The 20,452-nt window shown below is 47.6% G+C and overlaps 1 protein-coding gene across 2 annotated transcripts in view; it reads right to left on the bottom strand.

The window, feature by feature from the left end:
• LOC147717623 (E3 ubiquitin-protein ligase TRIM39-like) overlaps positions 1-20,452 on the bottom strand; it is a 210,172-nt gene that overhangs the window by 22,192 nt on the left and 167,528 nt on the right. The window contains exon 6 of one of the 2 annotated variants that reach the window (XM_086924419.1): positions 18,972-18,998. The exons of the other annotated variant lie outside the window; for it this stretch is intronic. Coding sequence (XP_086780545.1) covers positions 18,972-18,998 — 27 coding nt within the window. The remainder of the gene's footprint in view (positions 1-18,971; positions 18,999-20,452) is intronic. 2 annotated transcript variants of the gene reach the window in all.

Raw genomic sequence — 20,452 nt, 5'->3', positions numbered from 1 at the left:
TGGTCAACTGGGACAACAAATGTACTAAGTGATTATTTTCGTTCATGTGAGTCATCTCAAAATTGAGAAATTATTTGTTTTTAATCGTATTATAATACGATCTTGATAGGCTCTCGGTATTATTTAACCACCTCCAAGATGGCGGAGAAATATATGGGAACAGTAGTATTTACATGCGCACGTTTTACTTGGAAATATGCCAGAAATAGTATGAACCTATATAGTTCCGTTCTTATTTATAATTATGACCTAATATAGTTCCGCTTTTATCTTGAAATACGAACTCTTTAAACATTTTCATCCTGATCACCTACGGTATTACGACCTTTCTACTACAACAAAAATAAAGATAAAAATATCCCGTTTATTAATTGTTATCATTTATATAGTTATGCGACCCCCAGCTGACTGTACTGGTCACAATAATCATTATGTGAAGTTAAATCTGGACCCTTCGTATGGATTCACTAGCCACGTTAAGATGGCGGTGAATTAACTCGCCACCTCCACAGGAAGCTGAAGTACTTCATGACAGGGTACTTAAGTAAGATGGCGGCCATGGTGCACGCCGACAGCCGATACTTGGCGGAGATACACATCGCAACTTCAAATTGGGATATAGGTAAGAGACTGCTTCGTTAGTTACGCGACCCCCAGCTTACAATATAGATATTTCTTTGGAAGGCCTCTGATATTGTGGTTCTTCGTTTGTAGACCTGGAATTTAATAACCGAAGTGAAAGTGACATTACGGGAGCAGAGCGTTTGACGCCTATGCACCAAGATATTGGTAAGGGGAGTTTTGTGCTAATTAACTGGCACTTGCTTAACTATATTTAAGTAAGTAGGATCTTGAATTTGTGATTCTTTTGTGATTTTTTTATGATAGATTCGTTGAGGAACATATTCATCATTAATGCATAATATATTACGTGGGAGTGAAGAAGTGGAGAGGTACCAGCATTTTACTATTACTTCTTAATGTTAGGATACACTTTCTTAATTAATGGACGAATCCCAGTGAACTATATATAAGAAGCATTATATGTGTGCTGGCTGTGGAAATAATTTGGATCTGTGTTATAGATTTTGAGATCTAACATAAGGATAGCGTAAAAATAAATATTGGATATTCAGTGGTGACAGAGCCCCCCTGTGTTATTCCAGATACTGTTGATTCTTTGGATAAACGCCCGCTGAAAGGAATCTGATACTGAAGGACATTCGTTTATGATTTAGGTAAAAAATCTTTTGTAACACGAATTTGGCGAAATGCCAGAATGTTTTGCTGTTTTTTATGACTTGACACCGGGATCCACATTAAGTGATTATGGTTACTAATTGTCACTAAAATGAGGGTACTATGTTTTTTCACTCACCTAGGGGGTGATTTTATGTAGTATAATTCAACCTTTTCATAAACAAGTGGATTACTATTATTGTTGATATATGTCTTTACATTAGCTTATATCTTGTACTAATTTGGCTTGCAGCCCTGATGAAGTTGGTTGGCATGAGATAAATGCCCAACGAAACACGTGTTGGCTGCAGTGGATGTTCTTTGAAACTTGTGAAGTTTGGAATTTGACTTGAGAATTTGGAATGAACTTTGAAATCCAAATTAAAATCCGCTTTTGATTGAATAAAGGACTTGAGAATCTGGATTGAACTTTGAAATTTGGAATTTAAACACGGACCAACGCACCACAAGATTCGGGTGTCTGAATGTTTATTTGATGTGAATTTGGACTCTTGCTCTTATACTTGTCATTTAAAATTTTGATAAATATCACATCTAATGTTTTTGAATACAATAATTTGGAATTAGATTGCTCGGCAGGAATACAGATTTAGTTTTACAGCTTAGGAGCTCACTTGTGGGGTAGATTTGCTGTCACAAGAAGAATCTTGATTTGAGTCCTGATTACGAGTCCATGCCTGGCTGTGAACGGGCTCTTCCTGCTTGAGTTGGCAAGGCGGTGGAGTGAACGATCGGGTGAGGTGATTTGTTTCTGACTAGTGCCATTGTGATGCGTGGCTGTTTGTGCGTGCCTATCCAGTTTCTAGTGGCTATGGAAATGTGAGGTGTATTCTTTGTGATGTGTAAGTGAGTCAGAGTGCAAATGCAAAGTAATCATTTGATGTATTTAGTGTCTATATCTTTCTGATTTCTTGCAAGACGTCCAGTATTATTTGCTGCTTGTTTATTTATATTATTATTCATGCATTTACCAGTTGCATTCGCCAAGTGTGTTATTATTGCTTGCATATAAATATACATCTCTGTATACATTTGAATGTTGTTCATTTGACATCTGGGAAAGCCTTTCTGTTAAAGAGCATTACATAAATAAAACCTCAAGCCTTATTCTGAAAAGAGAGTCTTTGATGTGTTTCATTTTATAAAGTAAAACCCCTTTCTAGGTGTTGTTGTGTTATAGGTCTCTTGCTTCGTCGTGTTTGAGCCAACGTGTGGGAGTGGTATTTTGGGAGGGCGAAGCAAGACAGGCTGGCATCTAGAAATTTCCACTTCAAGACAAGGAAGAGGAATTTTGAATTTTGAATTTTAACAAATTTGTAGAGCGCGCTTATACCGAGACGGTTTCATGGCGCTAGGTAGCAGTGATTCAGTGGACAGGGACAGAGACTAGACTGCAAGGGATCTGGAGAACAGGAAGGTCTTGAGATGTTTGCGGAATTCCGCATAGGAGGTAGAGGATCTGAGGGCAGAAGGGAGAGAGTTCCAAAAAGATGGAGCCAGGACCGCAAATCTTGTCCCTCCGGACCTCTTCTTCCTGAAGCGGGGAATTGTCAGGAGGGCCTGGTGAGATGAGCGGAGCTCTCTGGCCGGAAGGTAGGGTGATATGACATCACAGAGGAAGGCAGGGGCAGTCCCTGACCTAGCCTGATAAGTCATGCAGCCCAGCTTAAAGAGAGCCCTCTCCTTCACCGGTAGCCAATGCAAAGATTGTAGCAACGGGGTAGCATGGTGAAATTTAGGGAGTCCGTAAATCAGGCGGGCAGCCTGATTTTGAATCTGTTGAAGGCGACGGATCAGGTAGTCTGGGGCGCCATTGTAGACCACATTCCCATAGTCAAGGCGCGATAGCACCATGGCCATGAGGATAAGCTTAAGGGCGGGGACAGAGAAAAAGCGGGACACCTTGCGGATAGTGCGAAGTGAAAAGAAACAGGAGGACACCACTGAGTGAACCTGCGTGTGAAGGGAGAGCTGGGAATTGATGAAGATACCCAGGGTTTTGACCTTTGGGACTGGGAGGGGGGGGGAACCAAGTGAGTCTGGCCAAAAAGACGGGGACCAGAGACTGCAACCACTCCCGGTCAAAACCAGTTCGGTTTTGTCGGGATTTAGTTTAAGGTGGTTGCAGTTCATCCAATCTTGGATGAAGAGCATCACCCTCTGGAAATTCTGGGCAGAGGAGGGAGAATGGGAAAGGTTAAAAATAAGTTGGAGGTCATCGGCGTAATTGAACACCGAGACCTCCATCTGCTGTAAAGAAAAAATAAGGGGTGAGATGTATAAATTAAATAGCAGGGGGGACAGAGAGGAGCCCTGGGGAACGCCGCATGTCACTCTACGAGGAGGGGCAGCAAAGTCGGCCAGATGGACAGCCTGCTCCCTGTCCGTTAGGAAGGACCGGAGCCAGGCGTGAGCCGTGCCCCCAATGCCCGCCGCCTCGACACGGGTCAGCAGGATGTCATGGTCCACCGTGTCGAACGCGACGGACAGATCTAAGAGGACCAGGGCCTGGGGGAGGCAGATGTCAATGCCCTCCCTCAGTTTGTCCATCACCGAAACTACCACCTTCTCGGTTGAGTGCAGCGGGCGAAAACCTGCCTGACAAGAGGAGAGGCGGCCAGTGGACTCCACAAAGGAGCTCAGGGTCGCGGTAACATGGGCCTCTGAGACCTTTGCCAAGTAAGGGAGAAGGGAAATGGGACGATAGTTAGCGGGCAGAGAAGGATCGGCGCCTGCCTTTTTCAGAATTGGAATGATAACAGCTGATTTATGGGCGTTTGGGACAGTGCCAGTTGTAAGGGAGTGGTTAATTAATGTAAGTGGAGGGGAATAACAGCTGGAGAAGATCTCTTTCAGGGCAAAAGCCGGGCCGATGTCCTGGGGTGAGCCCGATTTTACCCGGGCCAGTAAGGGGAGAAGGGTTTCACGTGTCAAAAGGGGAAGCTGAGTGAGGAGTAGAGCAGCGGGAGGCGGGGGAGCAGTGGACGGTGCCGGGAGTGAGGGAGGGATGTTGGCTTTAATGAGAGCTACCTTCTCGATAAAGAAGGAGTTGAGGGAATTGCAGAGTGATTGAGACGGGGGAATTTTAGGAATCACCCTGTCGGAGGCAGCGAGCTCGTGTACCGTGGCGAAAATTTCCTTAGATTGATTTTCCGCTGCCAGAATTCTGCCAGAAAAGTACTCAGTTTTAGCTTTTAGTATGTCCCTTTTATAATCATTGAGTACCAGGCAGTACTTTGCTCTAAGAAGGGGGCAGTAGGTACGTCGCCAAGCTCGTTCTGCTCTGCGCGCCGCCAACTTCTTGTCCCTGAGGAGGGGAGTGAACCACCTGTTGGCCGCGTGAGCGCGTTTAATGGCCACTCTCTTAAGGGGAACAAGGCTGTTACATGTCTTTAACAGCCAGTTGTTGATGGCTGTGAGCTGAGTGGGGAGAGATAGATCATTAAGCTCAGGGCTGGATGCCGCAAGGGAGGAGCAGACATCAGGAAAATCAGCCTTGTCCCACTTTCTGACCCAGATGTTTTTGGGCAAAGGAGGTTTAGGCGGCTGTCCGAGGTTTAATGCAAAGGAGATAAGGGAGTGGTCTGACCAGGGGCAGGGCGAGATGATATGAGAGTTGGTGGGGATATTGAGGGTCCATATTTGGTCAAGCTGATGACCTTGGATGTGGGTTGGTGTGGCGAGCTGGGGGAGGAAGTTAAGACTAACAAGCAGGGCTGTAAACTCCTTAGATCTGGCGTCCTCCGCCGGGTCATTAGGCCAATAGTTTAGATCTCCAAGAACCAGGACCGCTGAATTGTTCACTGCTAAAGTGGGCAACAGGTCCTCAATGGAAGTGAGAAATTGGGGAGTGGACTGAGGGGGACGATAGATGAGCACACAGGTCAGGGGAACCCCAAATGAGGTGGAACGGACTACTAGACAGTCTACAGCGGGGATAGGGGAGGAAGGTAGTGTCTGGAAGTGAAAATCAGTGCGGGTTATCAGGGCGACACCTCCTCCTGTCTTTCCCCCAGAGCGATCCATTCTAATGGCCGAGTAGGACGGGGGCAGCATGGCTAGAAGGCTCGGGAGGGAATCATCCCTGAACCAGGTTTCCGTGAGAAACAGTAGGTCGGGATGACGAGAGTCGAGCAGGTGGAATAGCTCAAGCTGGTGCCCGACCGCAGACCTGGTGTTGAGAAGGATCGCGGTGGTGGTATGCTGGGGGCTACCTGGGGTGCACGGAGGGGTGTCATCGAGAGTGGGTGCCTGATGAGCAAGGGGTAGTGGAGCAAGAGAACGCTGGTGTATTAACAGGTCAGGACGTGGATATGCAGAAGGAGAGCTGCATAGCCCAAGAGAGGCGATGCGCTCTAGCACTAAAGAGGATGGAGGACACAAGTGCCAGAGGGAGAGCAAGGCCGCCGGGGGGTAACTGATGAGTGGTGGAGCAAAGTGGCGGGCCCCTAGCCCCGGCCAGCCGCGGACGGGCGCAGACGGGCTTAACTCAGGCGCAACTCCGGCGCGCCTTCGTCGCGCCCGCTGCGCTCGTCCGCTGCGCTGACACATACTGCCCGTATAAGTAGGGAGTAGCGTGGGGGGAGTGGCTACCAGGTCAACTCGGCTTTCAACCCAAGCCAAGATGGCGCCCGCGATCGAGGGAACCCCTCGCCCAGCCCACAGCAAGCTCCAGAGCCCCTGAAAATGTAAGTACGGGTTAGATACAACCTGTTAACTTTGAGCACAGGGGTTAGATGTATAAAATACAAGTTACAATAAAAAAACAATGCAGCAACTCGAATCAGTAGCGCATGAAGTTAAAAGCGGAAACTGTGTCCACAGCTCCTCGGCAGTGCCAGGTAAGACCCACTGCCACTGGGTCAGTTGCTATCACCTTGCCGGGGGCCGGGACTTCAGCTAAGTAGGGAGCAGCGTGGGGGGAGTGGCTACCAGGTCAACTCGGCTTTCAACCCAAGCCAAGATGGCGCCCGCGATCGAGGGAACCCCTCGCCCAGCCCACAGCAAGCTCCAGAGCCCCTGAAAATGTAAGTACGGGTTAGATACAACCTGTTAACTTTGGACCCTGGACTTGGAAGGCGAGGACAGCAGAGTCAAGGATAGCTTGAAGGAGAAAACACCTGATGCCCTGCAAAAATAGACTAGGGACCAGAGTAACCAAAACCAAAAGTTACAACACAGCACAAAGGCACAGTGAAAAGAAGCAAAGCGTCAGAGCTGCCAAATATATTTGCACAGAAAGGCAGACGAGAGCGCCATAATGCCCTGTGTGGGCATTGTTTTCCCTAGTTTACCATTTCATAGTGCCCTAAGGAAGTATAGGAATGTATGACGTTACAACGCATACATTTACAATGCATGCCTTTACAACAGTTTTTACATCGCAACATCCTTTACAACGCATCATTTTACATTGCATGCAATTACAACGTATTTTTTAAACTACACTTACAACGCATTTCATTACATCGCATTATACCATTACGATGCATACTATTACATTGCATTTAAGGTAAGTGTTGGATAGTGTAGGGGTAAAAGGAAAATGCTACTTACCAGTATGCATCTGTTCTTGGCATGTAGAGCTGTAGATCACATACTTTTGCATAGATCGCCATCTGGTGTTGGGCTCGGATGTTTGCACTTTGTTATTGTAGAAGTATTTATAGTCACAAGTTAGGTGACTCCTCCTCTGGTTAGCAGTGAGCATGGACATCGACTTCACCCTTAGATGGTTTTGCCATGGAGGGTGATGATGGAGTTAGTTAGAAAAATAGGAAGATATCCATGTGTAATGTATCTCAGTAAGATAGTGCTGCAACACATATAGGTGTCCGGGGAAGCGGGTGGGCGTATGCAGATCTACAGCTCTACATGCCAAGAACAGATGCATACTTTAAGTAGCAGTTTCCGTTCGAGGCTTTTGAGCTGTAGATCGCATACTTTTGCATAGACTGTACAGCAGTTCCCCTGTTAGCGGTGGCTACCTGTATGCATTGCAGTAGTTTGAAAAAGTCTTTTTAGTACAGCCTGGCCCACACTCACTTGTTGCTTTGCATGCACATCTACACAGTAGTGTTTAGTGAAAGTGTGCGGTGTAGACCATGTTGCAGCTTTGCAAATGTCATCAATGGGAATATTTCAAAGATGTTGTGTGTTCCACCATTGCAGTAAGCAATATGTGCGGCTGTCTACCAACACCAAATCTGTAAGTTGACCCTGAGCTTGCTTCAACTGTTGTGCTAGGCACTCTTGTAATGGGCGCTTCTGGAGTCTTGCGTAAGGAACAATTAAGATGCAGTTCGCACTATTGCCCTGGCGGCTTCAACCACCATTGAATTCCCTTCACCCTGAACGCCAACATGCTAATAACTCAGTGTATGAATTACATGAGCCAGAGGCAGGCCTTTTTTCAACTTTTCCACTTGTTGCCAAACCATTTTGTGCTTGATTGCACAACCCTTTGAATCTTAAAACCGATTTTGGCCCCAATAGTGAAGGTATTCATTGTACGACTGGACACAGTAAAATGAATCACTTGTGGGACACCCCCGCGCCGCACGGCCACCAGCTGCTGCGTGTGCCCCATTGCCTTGCCTAACTGCCTCGCCGCCGGCCTCGCTGCCGTCTTGGTTTCTCCCCATTTGTTTTCTCCATTTGTTTTTCCCTCCATTTGTGCTTGTTTTACTGTAATTATTGTGCCGTGTTAACGCTTTTCTGCCTGTTTTCTCCGTTTGTTTTGCCCTCCATTTGTGCTTGTTCTATTGTAATTATTGTGCCGTGTTAACAGTTTCCTTCCTGTTTGCCCGCCTACCTCGCCGCCCTCCGCTCTCCCTCCCCGCTTCCCGCCACCGCCATTTACCCCGCCCCTTTTCTCTTCTATACCCTCCCCGCTCCCGCCTCCCAGCTGCTCCGCCCACCCGCGCACTTGGCCTTATATGGCGACCGTGCGAGGCAGGTGAGTGTGACCCACTTGTGGGACACCCCCACGCCGCACGGCCACCAGCTGCTGCGTGTGCCCCATTGCCTTGCCTAACTGCCTCGCCGCCGGCCTCGCTGCCGTCTTGGTTTCTCCCCATTTGTTTTCTCCATTTGTTTTTCCCTCCATTTGTGCTTGTTTTACTGTAATTATTGTGCCGTGTTAACGCTTTTCTGCCTGTTTTCTCTGTTTGTTTTGCCCTCCATTTGTGCTTGTTCTATTGTAATTATTGTGCCGTGTTAACAGTTTCCTTCCTGTTTGCCCGCCTACCTCGCCGCCCTCCGCTCTCCCTCCCCGCTTCCCGCCACCGCCATTTACCCCGCCCCTTTTCTCTTCTGTACCCTCCCCGCTCCCGCCTCCCAGCTGCTCCGCCCACCCGCGCACTTCGCCTTATATGGCGACCGTGCGAACGCGCAGCGGCCACGCGCAGCGGGCGCGCCGATTGTGCGCCGAAGGCGCGCCAAAGGTAAGCCCGTCTGCGCCCGTCCGCGACCGTATCGCGACCAGCGCCAGGACCCCTGGCCCACGAAGACCCCGACCGACCCGCCTGACGTACTCCGCCGCCACCCTCATCGCACTCAACACCGGCCAACTCCCAGGATGCCACCAAGCCACACCACGACGCACCCACGGACCCTTCAGCTGCCACGCCTGCAAGTTCACCTGCATCCGGACCTGCCTCGCACCAGCACCCGCCAAGTCGAACACCAGCAGCACCCACCTCAAGTGCATCCTGCTCAACACCCGCTCCGTCCACAGACACGCCATCGAACTCTGGAACCTCCTAGACGCCACAGCCCCATACGTTGCCTTCCTCACAGAGACCTGGATGAACGCCTCTTCAGCTCCCGACATCGCCATCGCTATCCCAGAGGGCTACAAGATCGTCCGGAGGGACCGCACCGCCAACCAGATGGGAGGAGGCATCGCCATCATCCACAGGAACACCATCCGTCTCACGACCAGCACCGACAACACCCTGACCACCGCTGAACACCTGCATTTCCAGATCCACACCGACCCGAACACCACCCTCAGAGGCACCCTGATCTACCGACCTCCGGGACCACGCACCCAATTCAGCGAGGACATCGCCGACTTCGTCAGCCCGCATGCCCTCCCCTCCGCTGACTACATCCTCCTGGGGGACCTCAACTTCCACCTGGAGAACAACAACGACCGCAACACCAGCACCCTGCTAGACAACCTCGCCAATCTTGGACTCAAGCAGCTGGTGTCCACCCCCACCCACCTCCCCGGACACACACTCGACGCAGTCTTCTCTTCCTGCACAGACATCGACTTCAGCCACGCCACAGAGCTTCAATGGACGGACCACAGCTGCGTCCACTTCACCTTCAAGAGAACGACGACCCACCACCACCAGCAACAGGCCGCCCGCAGAAGCTGGAACAAGATCACAGCAGACCAGCTCGCCACCTCCCTGAGCCAGCACCCTCCTGCCAGCTCAGCAAACCCCAGCCAGGCCGCCGACAACCTCACGAAGTGGATCAGCATCTGCGCGGACGAACTCGCCCCGCTGAGGACCCCGCCCAGCAGACCCGGCCGCAAGAAAGCCCCGTGGTTCACCGACGAACTCAAGAGCTCCAAGAAGAACTGCCGAGCCCTCGAGAAAGTCTGGAGAAGGGAACCTACACCGGACAACAGGACTACCTTCAAGCTGGCCACCCGGAAGCACCACCAGCTGATCCGCGCCGCCAAGAAAACTGCATTCAAGGACCGGCTAGACAACAACGCACACAACTGCAAGGAACTCTTCAACATCGTGAAAGAGCTATCCAACCCCAGCGCAGGAAACAACGACATCACCCCATCGCAAGACCTCTGCAACTCCCTCGCTTCATACTTCCACAAGAAGATCGCGGACATACACAACAGCTTCAACAACCAACCAACGCACACCAAGACCGAACAACCACCCCCCACCACCACCCTCCACGCCTGGACCCCGATCAGCACCGAAGACACCATCCGCACGATGAACTCCATCCACTCCGGATCACCGACCGACCCCTGCCCTCACCACGTCTTCAACAAGGCCGACGCTGTCATCGCACCCCACCTGCGAGACATCATCAACACATCCTTCGACACCGCCACCTTCCCTGAGAGCTGGAAGCACGCCGAACTCAGCGCTCTACTCAAGAAACCCACAGCGGACCCTACCGAACTCAAGAATTACCACCCCATCTCGCTCCTCCCGTTTCCAGCCAAAGTCATCGAGAAGACCGTCAACAAGCAGATGGCCGCCTTCCTCGAGATGAATGGATCCCTCGACCCCTCACAGTCCGGCTTACGAGCCAATCACAGCACCGAGACCGCCCTCATCGCCGCCACCGATGACATCCGAGCCCTGATGGACAACGGAGAAACAGCGGCCCTCATCCTCCTAGACCTCTCCGCGGCATTCGACACTGTCTGCCACCGCACCCTAGTACAGCGCCTCAGCAACGTCGGAATCCTGGACAAGGCACTGGAATGGATCATCTCCTTCCTCGACGGAAGAACACAGAGAGTCCGCCTACCACCGTACAAGTCAGAGGCCACCGAAGTCATCTGCGGCGTCCCTCAAGGATCCTCACTGAGCCCCACCCTCTTCAACGTCTACATGAGCCCCCTCGCGGCCATCGCACGCCAACACAACCTCAACATAATCTCCTATGCCGACGACACCCAGCTGATCCTCTCCCTGACCAACGACCCCGCCGCCGCCAGAGCTAACCTGCACGAAGGGATGAAAGAGGTAGCCGAGTGGATGACGACCAGCCGCCTGAAACTGAACTCGGACAAGACGGAGGTCCTCATCCTGGGCTCTTCACCCTCCGCCTGGGACGACTCCTGGTGGCCTCCCGCCCTGGGCACCGCACCCAAACCGACAGACCATGCACGCAACCTGGGCTTCATCATGGACTCCTCCCTCTCCAGGACCAGGCAAGTCAACAACGTCTCCTCGGCGTGCTTCAACATCCTACGCATGCTACGGAAGATCTTCTGGTGGATCCCCACCGAGACCAGGAAGACCGTCACCCAGGCCCTCGTCACTAGCCGACTGGACTACGGCAACGCCCTCTACGCCGGTACCACCGCCAAGCTCCAGAAGAGACTCCAGCAGATCCAGAACGCCTCAGCCAGACTCATCCTCGACATCCCACGAACCAGCCACATCTCCGGACATCTGAGAGACCTTCACTGGCTCCCCGTCAACAAAAGAATCACCTTCCGCCTCCTCACCCACGCACACAAAGCCCTACACGACCAAGGCCCGAGCTACCTCAACAGCCGAATCAACTTCTACGCTCCCAAACGCCACCTCCGATCAGCCAACCACGCCCTCGCCGCCGTCCCCCGCATTCGAAGAGCGACTACAGGAGGAAAGTCCTTCTCCTACCTGGCCGCCAAGACCTGGAACTCCCTCCCGACCGACCTGCGCCTGACCCAAGACCACCTCTACTTCAGGAAGAAGCTGAAGACCTGGCTGTTCGAGCAGTAGCGGCACCCCCCCACCCCCAGCGCCTTGAGACCCTACGGGTATGTAGTGCGCTCTATAAATGTCATTGATTGATTGATTGAAACTATAAGTGTGGGGAATTCGCAATCCGTAGTTTGCAGTGCCAGTATCTGGGCTTTTAATTCTGCCAGCTATACTGGGCTGTCCCCTAGGGATGTGTGTATGTGTTATTCCAGGAAGAAACTTTCCATCTTGAATGTGTCCTTTTATAATTGTGAATGCCGCGGAATAATGCTGTTTTGATCCAACAGCATGTTGAGCACATCCAACGGTATAAATGATACATTTATATCGATCTAGAAGCATTATTTAAATCAGCAGAGGTTATTCCTTTTCCTGCTGCAGGAATGCTTGTGTTTGTAATGCAGCGTCAAATCTGTAATCTACATCCGTTGCAGTGAGAAAGTTAGCCCACTGAATTCATCTTGAATGTAGAGCCTTAGCATTCAGAATGCTCACGTAAGTAACTGCCTCAGGGGGGGTACTGGGGTGATAACAATTATGTGTTTTCCCTGAGCCCGAACTCTCACTCTCGCATTACAGTAGTCTGTACAGCTCAGTGTTTGTGTATAGATGTGAATTGTATGCTATAGGTACCGTATCACCTTTATTGAAAGTGATATAGGTATACCCGGTAGGTCTAACAACTACACGGATCACCAGTGTAGTTGTATTGACACATGTGGAAATGTCTGGAAACAAGCTTATGAGCTTGTACGGATCGTAAAATATCAGTATGTTCCTGTGTCCAGTGTTGCACTGAAAAGTCGGGTCTAATTAAGTCGTAGAATGGTTTTTCCCTTTCTTTGGAATCCAAAATGTAAGTTCTGCCAACATTTAAAAATCCTAAAACGGATTATAGTCTCTTCAGACTTGTTGGAGGTTAGAGCATTGAACATTTTTCAAAGAAATGTGTTGCCAGGCTTTTGCCTTCACTTTATAACTTGTATCCTAAAAACAAAACCCAGAGGTGGGCTATTTTAGATTTTTTTTTATTTAATTTGTAACCCAGGAAAGCAAACTCCACTATTAAGTTGTTGACTCTAACCAAATGTTACATTAATTCATCCTCCGTCAGATAAATAGCATCTACATAGGATCCCTACTCCTCACCAATACTTTGAAGCTACTCTGTTACTGTAGCTGAAAACAGCACAGGGCTATTCCTATACCTTTGTGGTAAATGTCAAAATTGACTCTGAGACCCTAAAGCTGAAAATGCAGTCAAATATCTACTATCAAGGGCTACATTTTGGCAGAAACAAACATTTGAGATGTCTAGTGTTGTTTAGTATTTTTCCGCACAATCTTATTCATCAGTGTGGCACTGTGTGCATTTAACAAAGGATTATTCATAGAAGAGGTGCAAGTCTCTATTACACCCTGCTACTCAAGTTGATTTAAGATTTCTCTGACTTGTTTCTTTGCTTCATGTTTGATTGGGTACTGCCTCTGCAGTTGAGGGATAGTTTTAAATGGGATCTCGTGATGAGGAGACTCATCATCCCACCCAACATGATCTCGCTATAGAGCAGGCGCTAAAGCTAATGCCCACTCCTGCAAGTATACATTTTTAACTGTTTCTACTATGAGGTTGGAGAAAGCAGGTAAAATGACTTCTTCCGCCATTGGGCAACTTTTTAAGAAGTCAGGTGGCTAAACGTTTTCAGCCAAAAGAACGTAGTAACCATGTGTCAGATCCTCCCAAAAGAGACCCTTCACTTCTCTTTGTATGTCCCCGTCTATCTGAAGCGTTATTCCATGAAAATGATGTGGGACACTCACTCTCTTATCAGGTGTTTCCACCGTGATATATTCACTTAGCGCTACTACTTCCAGAAACTCTACATATTCTAGGGAGCTATTGTGAATTCTGCTGTGCTGTCCAGCATCGTCACTGCCCATTCCCTGTTCAGATGGGAAAGGAAACAAGGGAACTCTACTCACTTGGAGCCTGGGTGTAATTTATTAAAGGAAACAATGGCTCCTGTGGATAGATAAGAACTTATTGTAATATATATCTTGCACAATGGCAATGTGGGTGATTTAGGAGAGATGTCAATCAAGGAGGCTGCGCATACACAGTGAGAGTTCACAAAATTTATATAAATATGTATCAACAATTTATACAGATTATCAGCAATATTATGTACAAACATATAATCACAAAAGTGATAGCGTGTCCCAAGTGAATAATACCAAAAAGAACCTAAACTACAAATGTGTGACATAATATTGTATAGAAAACAAGGTTTCAAGTTTGCATTCAATTTGTAAGAGATGACCAAGTATTGTATAGGCAATTGAAAATACAACAGTGGAAAAGTGTAAGCAACTGCTGTACACGGACTGTCTCTTTTTTCAATGTCGACGACGTTTCGACCTGAATAGGATATCAGGGCTCTTCAGGACTTGTCAATGAGGGGCACCTTTCAAGGGCTTGTTCTACTTATGGAGTGAACAAGGGTGGCAGGGTGAGGTGATGGTGAAACTAAAAACTTACAGGGACCCCTAGTAAGGGTGAAGTAAGCAGGCAAGCGAGGGTTGAATGTCGGTCCTTAGATCCGTGTTGTAAACAGTGTGGAGGTGTAGGAGGAGAGGCAGCGGGACAGGATACACACGAGGGCGCTCCTGGTATGGGAATGGTTGATGATATCGAAAACGGAGTTCTATTCAGTCAGATACGAAGCTCAGATGGTGCTGGTGCTCAGTTATGGCACGGAGATCGCGGTCGGTCCCAGCGGTGTGTCCTCTCCTCTCTGTGCGATGACCACAGAGAGGAGAATTCTTCCCATTATGGCACTCAGCGTTTGAGGGCTGATACCCGTAGTATTTAATTGAGGTTGTGCAGCCTGAGAAGCCCTCACAGGTTGAACTAAAAGTGTTCGCATTATGTATTGTGTAAGATTTCTGTAAATTGTCACTAAATCTTCATATGGTGTGCACATTTCTGCTGCTTCTAACTTGTGAATGTCTGTGAAGGGTGTATATGAAGCTAAGACCGGCCAAGTCACTCCTTCACCGAGTGGACTGAGTCTCCCATTTTCTACGGTTTGGGGGAGGGAGCCTTTAAACCAATTTATGTGCTCTTGGTAAGTTAAAAGGACTTCTATGTCCACGTATGGAATGTATTCATCTGGTATCTCATCTTCACTTCACTGTGAAACAAGTGTTTGAGTGCGTCTGCAGCTGGGAATCTGACCCAAGAATAGAATACCTCAGTCCTAAATGCTATGTGTGCCTCGACCACGAAGGTAACATCTACACCCATTGCCGGGAGGCTATGTTGTAATAATTTCACAGCAACTGCCTGTCTGCAATTTTCTGAAATATTTAGAGTAACTACTTGTACTTCAACACCGTCTCCATGTTCGGTCATTGTAAAAAGAAAAATATATTTTTTATGAAAATAAAATTCTTGAGATTTGGTTTGTACAGTATGGGAATATTCTTTAATCCTTCAAGCATGATAAAACCTACAGCTAATACATAGGACGTACCTACTCGGCCGAGGCATAGTCCCTTTTCCCACTACGGACGTCTCCGCTTTAATGTGATTAGGGGTCTACTCAGATTCAACCATTAAATAAGTGCCTAACTAACGTTGGCGAAGCCATGTCGTGTAGTTTAAACTAATCCGTAGGATCTGCACATTGTTTGTATACTCACAAAAGTCTTACAGCGCCGGGACACTCCTCGGAGTAGCCGTGCGCTATAGAAGCACCCCCTTAACATTAACATTAACATTTGGACAACATAAACTAAGAGATTGGTGCCTAGACTCATTCTGGACACCCCCATGGGATATGTTGGCCTACAGACTGTTATGTTTCGTATAGGTACCTTGATATAGGTCCAGGTACCATCATGGAAACAAGCCTTTTAAGGAGTGAATACCTTTTATGGACTGAACCTTTTACCTAGTTCTAGGCCTGGGGCAGAAGGAGGGGTTTTCCCTGAACAATAGTGTTCTGTGACCTTATCTTTATGCAGTATGAATTAATATTCATAAAGCTACTTGGAAACCAGGCTGGGGCAACACAACATTCCTCCCCATATCTACGTACACAGTTCATTCCATACGTCATCCTCGCATCCAACAATGGCTAATACAAGCAATAAGGGGCAAAGAAGCCTTAGCTACATTTAGAATAAATATAGCTCCTCTTGCTAATATTAGGCAGAGGGAACCGAGACTTCCAGGCCGACACACTGACCAGAGACACTGAGGCTCCTGCATGCAGACGCTCCAGATGACGGTGGTCTAAATATCCCTTGCAGGGTGTCCAACTCAAGACCAGAAAGGGCTCCTACATTTCTCACTGCAGTTAATGGGGTTCGACTGAATCCTAGAGGGATTCTTGGCTCTAGACACCTACTCACATGCTAGGTACACTTAGGTACATTTAGATAGGCATCGTAGGATTACGCGCACTTTTATCATGCATTTTATATCCATGTATTTATTCATGCTTATTGCAAAATGGTAGAACTGTACTGTCCATTCATATTCATTGCACTGCTAAGAATATATCTCTGCTACTGTCTAATGATTGTTACAGCTGATATATTTTTACACGAGAAGAACTGTGCAAAAATAAATCTTATTTTAAGACACCCAACTGTTTCTTCTGTGTACCTCTCTGACACATAATCAGTAAGCTCAAGTGACCGAGCGAAAAGTACTATATTGTTTCCACAAATCTGAGGGATCAGGGTTGTCATGATCTAAGGTTACCGGAAACTATTCTCTTCCCGCCGAGAGGAGATTCTAGTGGCACTGTGAGCTAGATATTTGCAAACAGGCTAATATTCTCTGTGAGGGTGCTCAGAATCAGTCTGCCACCAAACCCACAGTTTATGTTACCCAAACGTGCAGGTCCTGCATCGGTACCATAGGAACTACACGACAAGACAAGCAAGCTCACAGTGCCAGTGTAGGTCCACCTAACCTACCAGGGAGCGAACAGTTTCTGGCAACCACTGAACATGACAACCCTGAACACTAGGGGATCGCGGAAACAGTACAGAACCTTTTACTCAGTCACTCGTGCTTAATTGTTCCCAGAAATATACAGCGAATACACAGTCACAGGCGAGCCAGTGTCTCTGGCCTTTTGCAGTCACTCCACTGGCTGCCTATCCGGAAGCGGATAGTGTTTAAGGCCTTGACCTTGGCTCACAAGGCTCTGTATGCCTCGGGAGCAAAATATCTCCAAAGGAGGCTTGCTTTTTACCATCCGGCCCGATCTCTGAGATCTGAATCATTGTTCCTTGCTGTGGTTCCTCGAGTAAAAAAGGCCCGCATTGGAGGCCGCTCTTTCAGGTTGCGAGCACCGCAGCTTTGGAATTCTCTGCCCTTGGCATTACGCAGTACATCTAATTTACTGACTTTTAGGAAAGGCCTCAAAACATGGCTCTTTGCCCGTTAGTGTGCTCTTTTTCTACTGCTGGATCTGTTTTTATTCTTAATGCTTTGTTTTTTGTTCACTGTGTTGTGTTTGTCTATTTCTGGTTGCCAATAAAAGCGCCGGGACACTCTATCGGAGTAGCCGTACACTACAGAAGACCAAATTAACATAACATAACATAACATAACATAACATAACATAACATAACAGTGAGACGTTTTCAATATATTTATTGAACCAACATTATTCTTGTATAAAACACGTGTGCTGCAACGATTAGGAAACAAAAGCAAGTAAAGGAGATCACAAGCACCAAAAGCAGGAACAGTAGATATATTTCTACCAGGGTGCTGAAGCAATGCATATAAGCAGGCATTTATGCAACTTTGTAATCTAACGTACTCCTATGAAGTGGACCCTACTCTATGTGTACCTAGAGTGTATGTAGGTGTAGAGCCAAGAACCCCCTTAGGGACAATCCAACCCCATTACCTGATGGGAGAGTGTGAAGGACCCGTCTTGGACTTGAGTTGGACACCCCTCACGGAATGTCAGACTGGTGCATGGTGATATCTCAGCATGCACGGGCCTTCGGCGTCAGCAGAAGTGTCTCCTCTACCATTCTATCGGGATGCCTATTATTTATAATAAAAAGCAGCCTTCGCCACGTGCGTGCTAGATTGTGATGTAGATAGCACTGTTGCCATGGATGAAAATATGACGACTTTTGTACCTAGTGCGTAAAGAGGCCTAGTACACGATGTTTAAGGCATCGTGATAATGTTGTGCAAAGCTTGATGTGTAAACAAAGTAGTTTCAGAGAAACGAATACAACATTGTTGTGCATGAAAAATGTGTGCGAAAGTTTACTGCTGAAATGTTATTTTCTAGGACAATGTAAGGAATAAGCTGCCTCGCTACATGGACCTAACTTGAGAATATAACACAGCGGTGAAGACTTCAGCAGCAATCAACAGCCCAGCAGGGCTGCAAATCCGAATAGCACAGTCAGTGGCGTATCTGGGAGCAGGGCCCCGGGTAGCACTCTTTTTGGGGCAGCAGAGGTGAGCAAGTCCTGTCTGTCGAACACCAGCCCCAGAGAACAAGATGTCCATTAGCCGTCACCACCCGTTCTTACCTCTAGCGGGCGGCGAACTTAGGTGTGCCGCAGGTGGTAGTAGGTCTAGCTACACCACTGAGCACAGCAGACTCCAGCAGCACTGCAGAATCTAGCAGTTTTGCAAACCCCAGCAGACATATAGACATTAGCAGTGCTACAGGATCCAGCAGTGCTGCTAAACCCACTATCGCTGCAGACATCAGAGGTGCTACAGACTCCAGCATCAATTCAGGTCCCAGCATCAGTGCAGTCCCCAGCAGTGCTACAGACCCTATCATCAGTGCAGGCTGCAGCAGTGCTGCCAATCCCAGCCGCAAGTGCAGACCCCAGCAGTGCATGGACTGCAGCATATCCCAGAAGTTCCACAGACCCCAGCAGTGGTACAGATCACAGCAGGTTGCAGACCCCAGCAGCAGGACTGATTGTCCGTTCTCTCCCGAAGAATGTTCTACTGTGCTCTATTGCAAAATCAAGGAAAATAACAGAAAAGGAAAAAAGAGTCCACCTGACTAACAGCAGAGAGCCTCTGGCATGCAGCACTTTATAATATAAGAATGATATCAAGACACAGAGAGACTTTTAGATGCAGCTCACTGCAAATATTCCGAAACATTAGGAAATGAAAGAGAATAAAGAAGCAGGAGATCAAAAGGAAGAGCAGCCTTTAGTTACCTGCAAATCTGCGGGCCCATCTCCACTCTACAAAAAAATACAGGTAGGTGTAAACACAAACAGAAAATACACACATTTAGATCAACAATCAAGGTTTACAATTAAAAAGGTATACTGTACGCGCAGATGTTACGAAATTTAATTCACTGAAAAAGGCAATTACCCCAAACCCATACTTCAACCCCAACTCTAACTGCTCATTATCCCTTATACAAATCCTAACCCTAATCAATCCATAACATACCCTGACTCTGTTCCTATCCCTCACCCTACACCCATTCTTTCCCACCACTCTAACCTCATCTCATATAATAACCATCAACTTAAGCCAATCATTTACCCACCCATAACCCAAGTCCTTAACCCTAACCGCTACTCTTACCTAACCGTTACCTTACCAACTGCTGACCTAGCCCTTAACCGTATCCACAATACATTGAAAAATCACTGCTATTTCATTTTTAGGCCTAGCTTACTAATCAGCGCAAACTATTTGGTTGCAAAAATATATTGTGATCTTATCAAGAACATAAAAGGGCATTGGTTGCCTTTATTGTCATTCATTTCTTTGCTTCTTATTCAATCGCTTTCCTTGTACCAGCTTGTCCATTTTATGTATGTCCCTCCTCTGGAGCTTAGCCTCTTTAAAATCTCTCTGATTAGCAGACTTCTCTCCTGCCACTGCTCACTTTTAGGGATATTGTTTTTACTTGTTATTAAGTACTTCATGTGTGTGCATGTGTTTTTCAGCTCTTTTCTTCACTCCCCATATGTTCTGGCAAATGCCCTCATGAGCTTCATGTTTGTCGTGTACTTCTCCTTTACCCCCTCTGCGCTCTGTAATCTTTTCGACTTTGTGTGCTCATATATTCATGGAGATGTGCTTTTCTATGTAGGCAGGTCTACGATAGATCACTGAATGGGTAGGAGGCTGCGATGTGAGTAGCTCACAAAGCACATCCAGTGTGAAATGCTTTTTGTCATAACTACATTTGCATGTGAACAAGTTCTCCTACTTTCAGCTTACTCCCCCCTTCCCGTGGACTTCAAGCCGCTCATTCCCTCCTGCCTGACTCGTTTTTTGCTTACTTCTTCTTGCAGCCCCTGCAACCTCTCACATTCCCATCCATCACTCCAGGTCCACTCTGACAATTTAACCTTACTGATTTTCTATTGACCCTGTAGAGCATCGCCAAACTGTATTTGTGAGAAGTTGGACTGGTATATGCTGTCCACTAATTAAAGTGGGCTAGTCCAAACAACCCTTATGGTGATTAGGTTAAAGATAACCTTTATAGAAAGCTATCCTAGTGGAAGCTATGGAGAGCAGCCGTCAGGCTAAGTCTTGAAGGAATGTTAAGCAGCTGATTTTACCAGAATTCAACCTTATAGTATTGGTTAAATGAAAGGGAAACCACACAGTAGTTATACAAATATGTATTTATTATATATAACAGTCTTTAGTATCCTCTACACGAGGA

Source organism: Lissotriton vulgaris, chromosome 5, assembly GCF_964263255.1.
Source record: "Lissotriton vulgaris chromosome 5, aLisVul1.2, whole genome shotgun sequence".
Taxonomy (NCBI): Eukaryota; Metazoa; Chordata; class Amphibia; order Caudata; family Salamandridae; genus Lissotriton; species Lissotriton vulgaris.
This window is presented reverse-complemented; position numbering and strand designations above follow the sequence as displayed.